At 33.4% G+C, this 19,162-nt stretch overlaps 1 protein-coding gene across 2 annotated transcripts in view; it reads right to left on the bottom strand.

The window, feature by feature from the left end:
- COL11A1 (collagen type XI alpha 1 chain) overlaps nt 1-19,162 on the bottom strand; it is a 218,638-nt gene that overhangs the window by 182,914 nt on the left and 16,562 nt on the right. For both annotated transcript variants that reach the window (XM_015146016.3, XM_077987597.1), the window contains exons 2-4: nt 9,874-10,041; nt 5,753-5,966; nt 1,704-1,866 (exon numbers count right to left, since the gene is read on the bottom strand). In XM_015146016.3, coding sequence (XP_015001502.1) covers nt 1,704-1,866; nt 5,753-5,966; nt 9,874-10,041 — 545 coding nt within the window. The remainder of the gene's footprint in view (nt 1-1,703; nt 1,867-5,752; nt 5,967-9,873; nt 10,042-19,162) is intronic.

The raw sequence follows: 19,162 nt of genomic DNA, 5'->3' as shown, positions 1-19,162 counted from the left end.
ATAGTTTCCCTCTATAACTGGTCAAAGATTGTAAAAGATAAACCTGAGAGAGTAAGTTCTGTATCCATTAACATTTTATAAACTAACTGCACTTAATAGTAAGTAAATGTTCTATTCAAAACTTCATAGGGTTTCATGAAACTCTAGTATGCGAAGCAGCTTAATAAACTTATTTTTCACTACTCATTGTCATATTCGCTAAAGGTTTCATTAAAGAATCCTTTCAACATTACTTTTCTTAATGTTTTAATAGTTTCTCCAACTAAAGAGCTGGAGTTACTCCAGGATTCAGAACATGGCATATAATATTACAAAGCTAAGAATCAATTTTTTAAAAAAGAAAGAAATTCCATTGATATTGTTCTTCTCTGTCTTACACATTTATGTTCCTGGAAAATAAGGTGTAGGTTACAAAAATAAATTATAATTTATTCATAATTCACATGAAACATATTTATGAATAGTTTTATTTTCAAAAGAAGGTTTTTCAAGACTAGAAATTATATTAATATTTATTTATTGAAAGACTAAATAATTGTTTATCATCATGTGCATGTAATCAATGTTAGATATTGGAAGATCTGAGAATGTATTTCCATTATATACTACTCAAATCAGTTTATCATTTACATAATCCAGCATGATATGGTAGTTTAAAATATTTTATATAGAGTTAAAGGCTTAGGTACACACTAGTGGATAAAAGTCAGAAATAATAGTATCTCAAATAACATGGAACTTTCACAAATGTTAATTGTAATAAAAATTTTAAATAAAACTACACTGTAGGTTATATATATAAGTACAGGAGCGAAATAGTCTAGCTGACGCTCTGAATGAACATTGTTCTGTTTATGAAAATACATACTGTCTGTATGTTTGTGTATATATATGTGTGTGTGTGTACACATGTGTATATGTATATTCACACATCATAAAATATAGCAAATCTCTATTAATTTGTAATATGTTACACAGCTTTACTTTGTTACACCTTGACAAAGAAATGACTCAAATTGTTTACAAACAACCACCAAAATAATAAATAATGTCTGGAGAGTGCATCTTTTAATTGTGTCAGAATTCAGATCATTTATTCTTTTAAAAAATGACTAAATGAAAATTAAAGCATAAATTGCCATATCCAATGATTGGAGAACTAAAAGAATGTGATTATCATAATTAGTGAAATATAATTAGATAGAAATATCTTACCATGATCTTTACATTATATTTTAAAGTGATTTATAAACTTAAAATTTATATTTTGCAATATGATCTCTATTTTACCTTAAAAAACATTCACAAAGAACAGAGGAAGGCAAAACATATGACTTGTATATACATCTCTCTAAATTAACCTCCCATAGAATGAAATGAAGAAAGTGTTCTTTTCTGCAAAGAAAATAATACAAAGTACTAAGAGTTAAGCTGTTTGTCCTTTCCAGGAGAATAGCATGTCTGTGTTCAAATCAACCAATCCCTGTAAATGTGTCCCAGGCGTTACAGTCACCATTGTCTGGTCATTCTCTTACTGAAGAATAGAAAACATCACCACTATACTCACAGAGGAAGAAACTAGGTCACCCTTTAGAGTTTCAACTTTGCTTTACAACATATTGCTATAAAGCAGTATTTTTACTGTTGTTAACCCAGTTCATTTGATTTGTCAATATTCAGCTTAGAGTTTGATTTATTTTTACCTCAAAAACTTCTTCATCCAAAATCCTTGTTCCAAAAACCGTGATTCCATTGGTATCAACAATTGCTCTCTCACTTCTATCAAGTGGTTTCGTGGTTTTCTTCTTACAATCAACAATCATTGTCACAGTTTTCTTCTCCACGCTGATTGCTACCCGATGCCACCTAAAAAAGACAAGTAATTCTTTTGTAAGCTTCAAAAAAACAGTGGTTGCCAAAGCAGTATTCACATTAAAATACTGTGCATTTTAAATTATAAAAATGAACTGAAATCAGACAAAAAATGTAGACTCATTTATTAAGCATCCGGTTGACAGGTGACTACTTACTCTTTACCTAACAGTGCTAGGTACTCAAAGGGACACAAGCAGCATAAAATGCACAGTAGAATTAGCTGTCTGTGCTGATAAGGACGTGCCCATCCTTTGCTTCACTTTGTGTTGTAGTAACAAAAGCTTAATCTCACTGTGTCCTGATGAAGGTATTTGATAGAGATTAGGGTGGGATATGGGGTAAGTAATAGTTTCCAAGTACGTAAATGCTTTCTTCCAAAGTGGAATTCCATTTTAAAAAAAAATCTGCTCTAATGATCCCCTGAGATTGACTGTAAAAGGGTATGTCTACTAATTGAATGAGTGCTCCATCTAAAGCAAGTCAACGTCCTAATTGTAAAACACAATGTGCTTCTCTGTCTTTATTCACATTTATTTCAAGTGCTTTCATTATTTTTCCACTTTAATTTCAAGACAGTTATAGATCACTACTGTAGGCAGGATCCAAGACTGAGACACAATATCTTTCCTTCTTTCCAGGGTTGGCAGGAAGTGGAAAACTGAAAGAAAACATAGTCAACACATGTGTGGAATGAGAGTCTCAATTCACTCTGCAGCTACTGCTCCAACTAATTCAGAGCAGTGATGACAGGCTTGGCTGGGGAGACATGGCCAGCCCTTTGGAAACGCACATTCCCTAACCATACTGTAAAATGGTGGGTTTTATTAACAATGTATGGTGCTAACATAAACCATTAAATGAAGCCCACTCAGATTCTGCAAGCCAGTCTGGTTTGTATTTTATTTTTTTTCCAAATGAAAAGTGCTAGATTAATATTCCAGAAGTGTCTAGGACTAGATCCATAAAATAAAATACCCAAAAAGTTGCAGGAGCCTTCCTAAAATGTCTGTTTCATGTGACTTGGCATGGTGACCAAGTGTATTTCCATATACACTTAATCTTTGGTCTTTCCACTAGAACATTCAACTGGCATAGGTGTCTGCTTGGTATGAATTGAGCAAAGATTTATACAAGGAGCTACTTAATAGAGTGAGAGTAAAATTTACACATACTTCATGCCAAGAAATCTGTGTCTTCACTTAAACTATTCCCAGTATTATAGGTATGTGCTTTTCATTAACAGAAAATAAAAACAATTTCAATAATTAAAATTGATTAGAACTCTAAACTTGATATTTTTGTTTAATTAATGTAGGCTGTGATAATGATATGTCATAATCATGGTATCATATATAATATTCAAAATACTAAATTAACATTTAGCCTTAGAGGCATTCTTAATTATTCTCTTTTTCTCATACTACACACTCTTATAGTCAGAAAATTCTATCAGTTCATAAATTCAAAAGTATAAACAGAATCCATTGTGTCTCAACTTAGTCCAAGCTGCCATCTCTCACAGCTAGACTCCTAATTGACCTCTGCTTCTACTCTTATGCAACCAGAGCCACCTTTTAAAAATATAAGTCAGATCAAGGGTCTGCATTCTTAAAAACTACCAAATACAATACTCACAGTAAAAACTGAAGCCCTTACTCTGCTTCATATGAGGGTCCCCGAGCCTTCTATAACCTCATGAGCTCAGACGCTCCCTGGATTCCCGGCATCCCAACCACAAGGATGTCTTTTTATTGCCCCTTGCACAGGTTCTTCACTCTGGAAGGATTGTTCTTTCTCCATATCCCTACATGGCTGTACTCTCACTTCCTTTGTGATTTTGCTTAATGCAACCTCGTCAAAAAAATATGAGTAAAACCTCATGTTTTACTTTAAGGATTCATTCATATTAAACTGCCCTATCTAAAATAGTACACTCTACATTTCCTACCTTGATTTATTTTCATTCACAGAACTATCAGCACTTCACATATTTAAGCTCCAGGAGTGGAGGAACTTCACCTGGGTTGTTCATTGCTACAACTGCTGTGCTCTACAGACTGCCAGCCAAGTGGTGGCTAATAGATAAGTACGTATGGAATGAATGTTCATTCATGATGAATGTCATGATTGTTCTTGAAAAAAATCAGACTATGCTTAAATACCAATATTTTTCCATCTAAATTATTATGTCAGTTGAGCTCCACAAATATGTCGCATTTTAACAGTCTCAAGTAAAAGTACAGGACCTATCTAGCACACAGTAAGCATTTAACAAATTGTTATTGAAGGCATATACGAATGAAAAAAAATGAATACTACTAGGTATGAATTATATTCAATATATTATCAAGATAATATTTTACTACTGTGATATATGTAAATATAACTTCTTGTTCTGTTTGATAATCAATTAAAAATATTTATTGAACATCCTCCATTTTTTTGTTTTTATTTGTTCATGTTTTACTTTAAGGATTCATTCATATTAAACACTGCCTGTTAGTTTTCAATAGAATGTGGTCTGGGCTGCAATAAATCGAAGTTTTTTATTTTCTTTTTTTCAGTGAGGAAAGTAGGATTAAGGAAAAATAAGGTGTGAATAATAAGATAAGTTCAAAATATTTTCTACAATTACCAAATATAGACTAAACTCTTAGTATGGAGTTTGCTAACAGTCAAAAAATGAAACACAATGTGCTATTATATCTAATTTGTTCATAGGATAATAATGTAAATTAGTTGTAAAAGCCTGTGTTTTTTTTGTTTGTTTGTTTTTTTGTTTTTGTAACACTGAGACTTGAGAGTTTCTCTGTGGTCCTGACAAAAATGTAATGAGTGTCAATGAGCACTGCTACTTCCTTCTTACATCTCTGATCAAATGTGCTATTTCGGATGAAGTTTTTTTAGAGGTCTGGATTCAGTGATAAAATATCGAGGAAACTTAATAAGCATAAATTTCTATTTAGCTGCTCCATAAGTGAAAGGGAATGACCACTATACATAATTCAGAATTCGGCATGATTTGCAAAGGAGCGCAGTGCGAGCCTGACTTCCTGAGTTCAAACCCCATCTCTATCACTCTCCAACTATATGACCTTAGGCAAGTTACTTAAACTCTCTGAGCCTCAGTTCCCTTACCAGTAAAATTAGTTTATTAACATTACTTTCTTAAAGGAATCAAGAGAACTAAATGAGTTAACAGTGTATAAAGAGCTTAGTACGTGGTACTCTATAATGCTTCCTCTGATCTCCAGTATTATTAGTAAAACGTTAGTCGAATTAGATCATTCTTCTGCTCAAAAAGCCTCCAGTAACTTCCTGTTTCACTCAGAGTACAATCCAAAGTGCTTACAACCTCCTACAATGTGTTATACCATCTGGCCTCCCTCTGCTTCTCCATCCTCATCATCCCACTCTTCTCCTGCCATGCTGGTATCCTTGATATTGCTTGGAACAAATTGTCCACACCCTGGAATCAGAGACTGTATTTGCTTCCTGCTTCTCCTGGAACACTAGGCTTTTAATTATCAGCATGGCAAGCACTCCACCTTTTTTACATATCACTTTCTTAGTGGGATTTGGCTTGATCTCACTTCTTAAAACTGTACCCACCCCACTGCCACACCCTATCGTCTTTACTGCTCTCTTCTTCTTTCTCACTTATTATCACCTGCTATACTATTTATTAGTGATTTATTTTGAAAGCATTATTGTTTCCCTGTACATACTATAAATTATGTTTTTATGTATTTTTCGTTCATTTATTTATCACCAGCCACTGGAAAAACTGTATCATACTTCATAAATATTTGTTAAATGACTGAATAAAAATAATGACATCAGCATAGTTAAAACATTGTATTATTTTGTGACTTACTTCCCATCAGCGATGTTAACAGTTCTGAAGAGGGGATAGTCTTCTGGGGCAGGTTTTCCAGTGTGGTCTTCAAACAGAAAAACAGGTGATCTTCCAACCTCAACACCAATTTGCTGAATACCATGCTCATTATATATAGATAAAAGGAAAGACTGAATTCCTTTTTTTGGTTTCACTGTAAATAATATTGAAAAGTCTTCTGGAAAAGGTCCACCTGAGAAGAAAAGGCCAAAGAGTTAGAAATTTCCAACGTCCAATTTCTACATTGTTCCTATATCACTGTAGTATTTTTGAACTTTCTACATGGCCTTATAAATCAACTAACTTTGAATAGTAAACAGATTAATAAATAAATAGGGGTCCTCTATTAAGGTTTCTCTTCAATTTTTATCCAAGCTATAGTCAAACTTTAAAGCCACTCACTTAAAGTACTTAAAGCACAATGGCTATATGAAATTAAATTTGATTTAGGCAACAGGATCATGATACCAGTAAATATCAAACACATAGCCAGCACTCTTAAAACACGTATTTAAGTACTAATTTTGGCATAAAGTTTGTATGTTTTGGCTTTGTCTAGTCTGCAGCCATACATTCCCATTTTAAAGAAGCATTGTAATGACCCAATTAATAAACGTATTATTTTTGTTGTTTATTTAAAAGCTTAAGAATTTTCGATTAGTTCTTAATATCAAACAATGCAGTTTCACTGCATATTGGTTCTTATTAAAGAAGTGTATGTCATTATGAGCCAGAAGTATAAGGGTAATTGACTAACTTGATTTTAAATTCAAGAAGGCAGACTCTGTTTTTCTTTCTTTCTGTCTCTCAATCATGTGCCAAATATCTAGCATACAATCTGATCTACATTGGTACTTACTAAACATTTGTTAAACAAATATATCATTTAAACAATTACCCTAAGTATATCTCAAATAATTAAGTAAAGAATACTTACATTTTTTATAAAACACTGCATGTTAAGTTGTGGATTTTATTTTTCAAAATAGTTTTACAAATATATCTTATTTGATCCTCTTACTACTCTGGCATATAAATAAAGCAAGCATTATTATTTGAGAAATGAGACGCTTTTAGTTTAAAAGTTGTCTTTTTGCAAAACCATTGTGTATGTGCATGTGTAATCAACAATATCTAGCCCAATATCAAGACCTTCCTTTTTCAATCCATTCATTCCAAATTCTATTACAGGCAGTAGTATAAACCTATAAAAGAAATATGAATATGTCTGTCTTGGATTCAAGTTCAAACAATCGTAGATCAGCAATTCTGCCACCAAGAATGTATGTGGAGAGGATGCATATGTGTAAACGTATTATGCTTTCAAATCACCAAACCACTATTTATAATAGTAAAATTTTAAAATAAGCTGCAATGATTGAAACTGGTTAAATAAAATAAGAATATGTATGTAATAGAATCTTATGAAGCCACGTAGTAGAAAGACATTTTATGAAGTGGAAATTATTAAAATGTATTACAAAAGAAAAAACAGCAAGAGGCTTTAATACATTTTTATGCTATAAATGTATGCAAGAGTAGTTAACTGGAAGACAGTACAGTATCTCAATTGAAAGTTCTGAATCTTGTCAGATCATTGGCTCAAATCCCAGCCCTACTACATCCAAATAGGATTACATTTAACTAAAAAGCATTTACAAAGCAAAATAAAAAATTAACAAATGAAGAGACAACCTATAGAACAGGAGAAAATATCTGCAAACTATGCATCTGATAAGGGGTTAATATTAAAAACATGTAAAGAACTCAAACAACTCAATAGAAAAAAAAATCCAATGAAAAATGGGCAAGATGTCTGAATAAACATATCTCAAAGAAGACATACTAATGGCTAATGGGTATATGAAAAGAATGTTCAACATCATTAATCATTATGGAAATGTAAATCAAAACCACAATGAGCTATTACTCCACTCCAGTATGAATGACAACTATCAAAAAGTCAAAAGATAAGTGTTGGTGCAATTGTAGAGAAAAGGAAACAGTTTCATACTATTGGTGAAAATGTAAATTAATACATCCATATAGAAAATAGTAAAAAGTTTCCTCAAAACATTAGAGCTAGTGCCATCAATCCGACTACTGAGTATACATACAAAGGAAATGAAATCAGTATGTCAAAAACATATGCACTCCTATGTTATATTCTCCATCAATCCTACTACTGGGTATATGCACCAAGTAAATGACATCAGTATGTTGAAGGGATATCTGCAGTCCAATATTTATTGAAACATTATTCGTAATAGTCAATATATGGAATCAACACACCATCTCCTAGCCACGTGTTCTTAGCAAATAAAATTCTACTTGCCCTTCCTATCCATTGACTGGCCTAATAATTTAATCTGTCCCATGGAACTACTGTGGAAATTATATGAGACTGTATCATAAAGAAAGCAGTCAGATAATGTTGATTATATAGCTTTTATCACTTAAATATATAGTATTAAAATTAATTATATAAAATTAATGATTTTAAATAACTACCACATTGGAATGCAAAACACACTGACCCTGAGATAATGAGCCAAAGTATAAAAATTATAACCTGTAATCTGAGTATTTCTAAAGGTTTTTAATTGGTATATTTTTCTTTGTTTTCCTCTCTTCAAAATTCCCATCCCTTTATCTATTAAGGATGCTTTAAGAAATGCAGCAGAGTGCACATAAATAGAAAAAGCAACTTACCTTTTTACTTTTAATTTTTTAATTCTATTTTTTAAATATTTTATGAACTTAATAATCATTTTAATTTTTTTTTATTTTCAAAGTCAGAAAAAAAGTTCATTTTATTCTTTATATTTTCAGTTTGTTCTTGTTCACCACAAAGTATTGCAAAACAGAAAATATATTGGAAGAATCAGTGAACAATCAAAATAAATGTATTTCAAAGTATTTTAAAATGTCCTTCCATGAAAACTGTACTGTGCTGTTTTGTAATGTTTAAATCCCTTGATTTATATTTGTTTCCTCTTGTTAGAAAATAGTTTCATATGAAGATAGGAAACTCTAATTTTCTCAAGCAGAGATAATATAGGATAATATGAAGAATTTAAATGATTAATTGCTGCCGAGAAGATCCCAAAGTGCCAGAAAGGACCATTTGATAACATATAAAATATATGGAGCAGAACAAACCTAGATTATATATTGACCACAATGTAACTTGGTCAACTTAGAGAGTCTCTGTGAAATTCAGTTTCCTCCTCTGTTAAATAAGGATGAGAACACCCGTCAATCAACCAATCATAGATAACTGGTATGTATCAAATGGAGGCAAGCACAGTTAACAAGTTACTTGCTCTGAAAATATGAGGCTCAGAAATTGTCATTTCACTACTCAATGCCCTTTCTCCACATTATCATGATTTCTAGATAATTAGTGTTATTAGGTCAATTAGTGCTCTCATGGAAGGAAAAACAAATATTCAGCAGGTACTTTTCAGTACCATTATGAAAAACTGCCAGCTGATATTTAAAAAAATCTCTAATTTCAGTAGAGATAACTGTGAGATGTGACTAAATTTTCTCATATTTTAGCTAAGAACGACATGCAAAAATAGAGCAAAATTATTTTCAAAAAACAGTATCTCTTTCAACAGGAACATTTACCTTAATGTTAGGAAAACCTGCACTAAGTATGTTTAAATCCAAATGCCCATTAAATTAACTTAGGTAGTCATTAAGGGGAAAGATTTCGTCCTATACCCTAGTCACGATGAATAACCTCTATATGATTACATGCAGAAATAGGCTAGATATAAAATGCTGTCTCCATATATTATGTTCTAAAAAAGTAATGAATTACTAAATGCTCAAATAAGCATATTTTCACAGAAATGTGATTGTGCTGAATTACGATTGGCAATTATTAAATTATTTGTTATTTTCATTACATTACTTTGGTGACCACAAAGTATTTGGTGTCTGATATATGAAAGAATTGCATTTTACCATATAATTGGGCATTATCTAACCTGATAAAAATACTAATTAGTAAAGAAATACTAAAAGTAGCATTAGTAGTAACAAAAGTAGTAATAATTTTAGTAGTAATAATAATAAAGTAAACATACCTGGAAATAACTGTTTTGTTGGGGCACTGAGTTGTGCTTGCTTTGAAACTCTGTAAGCAGTATCTGAGCCTTTAGAATTCTTTCTGTTTGTGCAAAACCCCGTTGTTTTTGATATTCCCTCTGGAGAATTGTGAAAATCTAGTGCTTTTAGTACATCAACTGGAGCAGCTGAAAAATAAGCAAACAATAAAAAAAAAAACTAGAACTGAACAACTCTCTGATATAACAATGAGTATTTTTAACACAGGATAGTATGTCATTTCATACCTTGAATCTATTTATCACTTGCCATGCTTCCCTAACATTTAGGTGGGAGTTTGGGGAGTGGGGCAGCAGGTAGTAATATAAACCATAACAACATTCTCAGATTCAAAATATCTCAAATCTGTAATCAAATTTTGGTTAAGCAACACAGAAGGGTTGTGTGTGTATGTGTGCATGCGCGCGTGTGTGTATACAGGCATGTGTACATCTGGAATTTAAAATTTCATATATATGAATTTATAAACATTCATATGTATCTTGATTATAATTCACAAAATATTTAATAATTCCAAGTAATAACATTATGTAGAATTCAAGTGAAAGTTAGCATTTATATTTCATTTTCTAACAGAGTTACTAATAAACTATTCATAATCTAAACAGAGGTGATTTTGAAGATTCAAATTTACAATGGATATTATATAAACACTGTAAAATGTGCACCTACTTAGTCATTTTGTATACACAAAGAGAAGTTGAAAGAAAGGTGTTAAAAAAATAGGCGGCACAATACAATGCCTTTTTTAGTCCTTTCCTGTGTTAATTATTTACAAATTATATACAGGTACAAATGCATGTGCACAAAGGTTTATGTATCTATCTATATGTAACTTATTGATTTTTATTCTCTCAACTTACCAGTTACTTCATGGATATTACTACATACTTCATGATTTAGACTGAAAGTCCCTAAAGATGAATAATTTAGTAATTGTGCCCCTCCACATTTTTATGTAGCCTTAGATTATGTAATACTAGGTTATTTGTCAGTGGAAGCATAAATTTCCCAAACCTAATTCATTCCAGGTACTTGTAGCTACTCTGAAGTGGTCAATATAGTATATGTTAGGAAACTTAAACTTTCCTTTGTAAGTGTGATCCATTTGTATAAACATCTTTATTGGGCTATAATTCACATACCATACAAAACACCCATTTAAAAGGGTACAGTGGGTTTTGGCATATTATACTATTATTATTTTTAATTGTGATCAATACATATAACATTAAATTTGACATTTTAGGTTTTTTAAGTGTACAATTCAGTAGCATTAATTACACTCACAATATTGTACAACTATCATTCTTATCTATTTCTGAAAATTTTTCATCAACCCAAACAAACTTCATCACCATTATGCAATAACTCCTCATTCCTTCCACCTCCTACCCCTGACAACTTCTTATATACTTTCTGTCTCTAGTTCCTCATTCGAAAAATTTCATTTAAGTGAATTCATACAGAAGTGCCATATGACCCAGCAATTCCACTCCCACGTATATGCCCAAAATAATTGAAAGCTAGGACTCAACCAAATATTTGAACACCAATGTTCACTACAGCATTATTCACAAGAGCCAAAAGGTGGAAACAATCCAAGTTTCTTTCAACAGATGAATGGATTAACCAAAAGTAGTCTGTATGATGAAATACTACCCAGCCATAAAAAAGATGGCTGATACATGACACAACATGGATTAACCTTCAAACAGTACACTACATGAAATATGCCACTTAGAAAAAAAAAACACTTTATCATTTTTAGATCTTCAAGTTCTCTGGTCCATAATTACATATCTATTTAGGTCACTAACCAAGTCAGGACATGAATAATGCAGTTCAAGTATTGTTATAAAAACAGACTTTAGAACCCATATTACTCAATGTATCATAAGTCCTCACTTAACGTCCTCGATAGGCTCTTGCAAACTTCGACTTCAAGCAACTGAACTTTAATGAAACCAATTTGACCATAGGCTAATTGATGTAAACCAAAGTTAAGTTCCTACAGTCTATTTCCAGTCACAAAAAACACCACCAAACTTCTAAATAAAGACTGAAAACACTTTTCATATTGAACATTGAACTAAATGTGAGCTATACATACACTTAAGAACGATTAATGAAAACAAAATAATTATCCAATTTCTGGTGAATCAATGAATGACGGTGGTCATAGTAGGGCTGGGTTAAATTAAGGTATAAACGTTCAAAAGGTGAAAATTGTAAGGAGCATGTCCTCCCACATGCAGTTCAGAATCAATCACAAATATGATGAGCTCTGGGTGCTTTTGCACTGCATTATTTATCATGTGCATTTGGATAATTATGGTATAGTTTATACATTTTTATTTGACAATAATTTGTATTCATTCATTAATTTTTTCATTCATTTTCTAACCTGCTTATCCCAGTTCAGGGCCCCAGATGGTTGGAGCCCAACCCAAACATTCAGGACACAGGGTGAGAACCAGCCCTGGACAAGACACCATCTCATGGTAAGACAAACATACTCACTCAACCAGACTGCGACCATTTAGAGACAGCAATTCTCTGTACACATTTTGGGGATATGGAAGGAAACCAGAGTGCCCAGTGAAATCCCATGCAGACATAGGGAGAACATGTAATTGCCACATAGTGGCCCTGACTGGGAAGGACTTTTTTTTTTCTTATCAACACTATAACTAAACGAGTTGAACAAAACAACATTATTTGAGTACTTGCTTGACTTACATTCTATTAGCTTCATACCTGTATTCAAAAACAAGCAAAACATTCAGAGTAGACCATATGCTGGCCAAATAGCATTCAGCATGCCTAGATACAAAATTATAATGGTGTTCAAGAACATTTTTTTGCACTAGTCCTGCTTGGCTATGTTTTTAGGCCAATAGGATATCTGTTTTTTATGTGTTCTTTTCTCTTACCTCATAACTAAGAAAATGATAATCATAATAACTGCCAGGGAGAGCCTAATATGTGCCAGTCGCTAGACTAAGTTCTTTACAGGGATTAACCCTCACAAACCATATGTTCTTATCCCTCCTGTGCAGAGAGAGATTTGAGAACCAGAGAGCAAACTAAGATTACTCTTAACATCTGTGTAAATACCAACTCTATGCTCCTTCCACTTCACCACTCAAACTGCTATACCCCAAAATAAAAACTCTGCAAAAAAAACTTAAAACATACATATGATATGTTAATGTCATTTGAGCCAGTTAATTGTTTCCCAATGATGTTCATATTTATTTTAAACTAAACTCATTACTTGTTCTAGTAAATAAATGACTCTGAAGAAGAATGTTTCTGAAAACCACAGCACTTTATCTGCTTAAATTATCTCATCTTTTTGCTCTGAAGCCATTCTCCAAAGTAGAACTGAATAAAGACTTGAGGATAGACATTAACACATCTATGAAGGCTGTAATCTTCCTGGGGGGAAAAAAAAAAAAAAAAAAGAATGCATCCCCACTGTCATAGTCACAATTGGACAGAGGTAAATAACACATAAAATGGACCGCAAAGTCTACAATATATCTTTTAACACCATGACTTTCTCCAAGTGTACATACCTCAAAAAACAATACAAGTAGAAACATATAATAAAGGTTTCAACCAAGCTTTTTCTTTTTCCAAAAAGTCATCTCAAGTTACAAAAAAGTAAAACTCCATTAATTAAGTCCTTAAGATTATTTTATTTCAAGTGAACTAAATAATGAATTAAGCTACTTTGAAATTCTGACTGTTATTTGATCTCATAATCCTCATACACATTGCATTTAATAAATTGTCATTAAATGGATTCTACTGTTTTATACACATACATAAATATATGTTGGAAAGTTATTCTTTGTATTTGGCTAACTGCAACTGTTCAAAGATTTAAAGAAATAATTTTATGGCTAAATATGATACATGAAAAAAGTAAAATTTCCATATTCAAAGTAATTATTAAAGGACCTTAATATTTTAATTATCTCTATGTTGCCAACTGTTGGCACAAACCATGTGTATGCAATTCAGGTGTATCCAATTCAGCACGTTTTGTTCAATTATGTTTTCCTGTTCTTTATTGAATAGCTACAGGTTTATTAAATGGGAGACTAGAATATCCAAGCCCATGTGCTACTAAAATAGCCATTTAACTGGGTTCCATACTTTTTCCCATCAATATTCATTCCACCAGCTTGATTAAGCTTCCAAAAATCCATGTCTCATGTCACTCTTCTGCTTAAATTCCTTCAAAGAACTCCACTGACTCTCAGATGATTTCCACATTCCTTGAATATACAATTTGGATATCTGGACACTCCAACTTATCCTACCACTCTAATCTCACTGAATGTACAGTCTTATCTCTGATGAGTCCCTAATTCTGTCCTCATTCAGTTTTCTAGCCATACTAAACTCAGTCTTTCCAGAATCTACCATGTTCTCTGGCTTGCTTCTGGGCCTTTATAAATCCTACTCTCTGTTTCAAACACTTCACTCCACCTCACCTGAAGGAGTAGAAGAATATACCTGATAATGCATCTTCTGCAGAAAACATTCTCTATCTCCCAAAGCTGGGTTAGATCTGCTAACCTCTGTTGTAGCACTTTTCACACTTGTTTTTAATTATTTGCCTTGTCTTTGTCAATTTTTGCAAACTAGAAAGGAACAGGTATACACACACAAACACACACAGACTACATAAAATGTTGGCTGAATGTGAAACACGATAATGTGAAAATATATGGAAGGAACTTCCTCTGAAATACTCAGGCTATCTAGCATCGAAACAAAATTTTTTTAGGTCCTAATATGTACTTTTTATTGTATTCTATTGACCTCTTAAACACCCCCACCCTTTCACTGATCGGTTTGATCCCAAGTCTTTGATCCTTTCTCCTTGTTGTTGCCTTCAGCATCCATATAGATTACTGATGTAACATCTCACAATACTTTGTTTCATCTCTAATTCCTTCTCTAAGCTTCTTTGCACACTTCCATGACCAGCAGTGAACAGCACCATTACAAGGATAAAGGTAAGACTGCTTCTTAAGTCCACCTCTGCCTCTTAGCATCTGTGTGATTTGGACAGATTACTTACCTACTCTGGGTCTCCGTTTCTATATCAGTACAATGAGAATAACAAAAATATTTACTTCAAAGAGTTTTTGTCAGAACTAAATTGGTTTTTGTAACAATACCTTAGAATGCTGGTGGAGGAATCTATGCCTATGGGCTAAGATTTCCTTGCTGCCTATTTTTATATGGCACATGACACAAGAATAATTGTACATTTTACATGGTTGAAAAAAATCAAAGGATAATATTTTGTGACACGTGAAAACTATATGAAATTTCAGCTTTCATAAATAAAGTTTTTATTGGCATATAGCCACACCCATTCATTTATATATTGTCCATAGTTGCTTTTGTATTGCAACAGAGTTGCATAGCTGTAACAGAGATTGTGTGCTCACAACAGCTAAAATATCTACTACCTAGCCCTTTTAATCTGAGTCCTGAGAGATAAATAGGAGCTTCTCAATGGAGAAGAGAAGGAAAGAAACAGTACATATGGTAGCACAGATACAAAGAGAGTAAAGAGTTCAAGGAAACCACCCATGCTTGCCCAAGGAGACATCAACACTAAGCAAATTTAGCTCTCCAGATTTGACGCACCATGGCTGCTGAGGACCACTGGAGAAAAATCATATCTTCATCATGCGTTCACTGCCACAAACTCCAAGAGCCATCTACTTGCCCACCCTTACTTTTATTACTAGAACTGGAATAACTTTCAGTTTCTAAAATGTACCTTGCTGTCTTTTTTTTTTTTTTTTTTTTTTTTTTTTGAGACGGAGTCTCGCTCTGTTGCCCAGGCTGGAGTGCAGTGGCGCAATCTCGGCTCACTGCAAGCTCCGCCTCCCGGGTTCACTCCATTCTCCGGCCTCAGCCTCCCGAGTAGCTGGGACTACAGGCGCCCGCCACGCGCCCGGCTAATTTTTTCTATTTTTTTTAGTAGAGACGGGGTTTCACCGTGTTAGCCAGGATGGTCTCGATCTCCTGACCTTGTGATCCGCCCGCCTCGGCCTCCCAAAGTGCTGGGATTACAGGCGTGAGCCACCGCGCCCGGCCCTTGCTGTCTTTATCTGTAGATTTTTTCCATTCCTTCCTCAATTGGTTAAGGACAGTTGACTTATTTTTCAATCCTGTCAATAGAATCACCTGGAGAGTTTTTAAAACCTGTGAATGCCTGGAACCCACCCCAGAGCTAATAAAGTAGAATGATTGGGTACAGACATCCATATTTTCTGAGTTTCCCAGGTGAGTCCAATGTGCAGCCAGGGTTGAAACTTGGTGGCTTCAGACCTAGTCAACCTTTTGGTGTAAATATAAGCATGCCTTATTCTAGGAGATTTATTCTTAGCCCTTCCAGGAGGATAATGTGACCTCTTTATATGATCCCAGTGTCCTGTATTTCCCCTTAGATCACCTTACACTATTTTGTTTGCTTGCTTAATTATGTCTTTGACTCTAGGCTATATGTTCTCAGGCACCGCATCTGTCTAAATTATGGTCATGATTTTCTTGTTACATACTCACATCAGCTAATATTTCTCTCTCTCTGTTAAGCATGGAATTTATTGTTTAACATCTGCCTCCCTCGATACACTGTAAACCCTCTGACAGTGAACATCAGTGCTATTGATATTCACTATTAAATTGCAAAGACATAGCAGCTGAAGCACAGTATATAATCAATAGAGAAATGTTTAATGGATGAATAAATTAGTAGCTACAACCTGTCTCATAGTTGAAGCATTTTTCCTACCAATCTGAGACAGGAAAGGAAGAGGATTGGAAGTGACCTTTACCAAGAACTTGAAGAGGTTTCCAAGTTTGTTTGTTGCCATTGTTTGATTCAGGTGTGGCAAGAATATAGGTGTGAAGCAGTGCGGTGGCTCACGCCTGTAATCCCGGCACTTTGGGAGGCCGAGGTGGGTGGATCCGGAGGTCAGGAGTTCAAGTCCAGCCTGGCCAACATGGTGAAACCCTGTCTCTACTAAAAATACAAAAATTAGCCTGGCATAGTGGTGCACACCTGTAATCCCAGCTACTCCAAAGGCTGAGGCAGGGGAATATCTTGAACCTGGGAGGCGGAGGTTTCAGTGAGCCGAGATCACGCCACTGCACTCCAGTCTGGGACAGGGCGAGGCTTTGTCTCAAAAAAAAAAAAAAAAAAAGAAAAAAAAAAAAGCCTTCCTAATGTAGATACTTTCCCAACTTCTTGAGAGTCACTTATTCTCACCCTGTACCTTACATCACAGACTATATATGAGGCATACCATTATGGAACTAATAAAAATAAAATAATACAGAAGAAAGTTCTCAGCCATCTTCCACTCAGTCAAAAAACCAGTATTGCTACTATGAGCATGTGGTAGTGAGATGTAGGACTCACAAAAGAGAAAAGGATAGACAATTGATTATTTCTTATAATTTTCCTACTACTAATATTCTGCCATATTTCAAAATCATGATGGCTCTTAAGAGCGAGCCTAAAAACTGGGACATGCCGAGCATATAAACAACAACTAATAACTAGCTTCCACAGTAAGAACTGCCCAATAACTAACCCAAATTCAGCATTTATTAGTTCTATGACTTTGGATAAGCTATTTACCTCTCCAAGACTTAGTTTTCTCAATTCAGCCTCATTTTGAGAATTAAATGCTATAAAGAATTTTAAACTTAGAATGGTGTCTAATACATAATACATATTCAATAAAAATATTATCTAAAATCATTATTCCTGGAAAATGTCTACCTTTTTGAACATCTTTAATGCTTCCAATGAACACAATCTGCATTTCCCTAGAGCTATAATTAAACTGATTCCTGTTATCTGCTTCCTCAGACTACCTTGGGAAGGTTCTCTGCAGTTGAATAGAATACTAAACAGTTTTCATCTGTAAATGTCCATTCAAAATCATCCATAAAAATTATGTACTTCTTAGCAATCTCTTCGGCATGTTCATATGTTATTTCAGATACAAACAACCTCGGGAGGTTTCCTGGAATTTAGCTTAAGCAACCAAATATATCTTAAATTTATATTTTCATGCTCAGCACTTCATTACCCCCTGTAGTACAAACTGACATTAATACACTGATATCATTAGCATTTTTCTCTTTTCATTATTTTTTTCCTTGCATTGCATAGAAATTGATATAACTATAGCTTAAACACAGTAGGCCTGATATAAGCTATTTACTAAAGATTTAAAAATGTAATATTGTAGACCCTTTTCTCTGACACTATTCTTTCATTTATTTTAGATACATATATTCCACATAACAACCGTGAATTATATATGAATATAAAATATTAGAAAATTAAGCACGTTGACCTAAATACTCCTATATTTAAAAAGATATAGAAGTTCGTATTCAAATGATGATGTGACACAAATAATGCCAATAAAAATTACATAAACTTCTTACCCTCAGCAGAACCCTTTTTGGATGAAATTACCAGATATTTGATTTGTATGTTACAATCTAATCTTTGTAGTCAACACAAGTGCAAAATTAAAGAAATGAACTAAATACATTAGTAAACTGTAAGATTATATATGAAGTCCTTGCAGTTGTATAGTTTACATTAATTAGTACAGGACATGGGAAGTGTTCCGTAATACTATTTAGAGTTCAATTTTCCCCAAAGGGTTCTATAATCAACTAAGATGTGTTGTCATTAATAATGCTCTGTTTACTTAATCTATTTCTCCACATGTACACTAATATACACACAAATACTACAAATAAACAAATGTATAGAAACTGGGTATTTCATATTCAAACAGTGAATAGCACCAAACTGAGAATGACATAAGAAAGAAACATAAATCAATAACCTGGAGTTTTAGGAATTTTAGTGTTAATTTCATCAAAACAAACACCTAACAAGCCCATTAGTACTACCTTCTCAGAAAATAGAAATCCAATGAACAAATGTAAATGTACTTTCTTACAATTTCAGGAAAATTCCAATTTAAAACAAAACCAACTGCATAGTAAAATTCATAATTAGAAAGGTCAAGAAACATACATAGTAAAATATTCTGAAGTGCAATTAATGAAAAAGTGTGACTTCCAGCAAAATCAACTGTATCAGCATCCCATTGTGACCTGTTTATAATTCTAACCTATTTAGGGATTGGGAGAAATACAGTTGACCCTTGA

This window comes from Macaca mulatta, chromosome 1, assembly GCF_049350105.2.
Source record: "Macaca mulatta isolate MMU2019108-1 chromosome 1, T2T-MMU8v2.0, whole genome shotgun sequence".
Taxonomy (NCBI): Eukaryota; Metazoa; Chordata; class Mammalia; order Primates; family Cercopithecidae; genus Macaca; species Macaca mulatta.
This window is presented reverse-complemented; position numbering and strand designations above follow the sequence as displayed.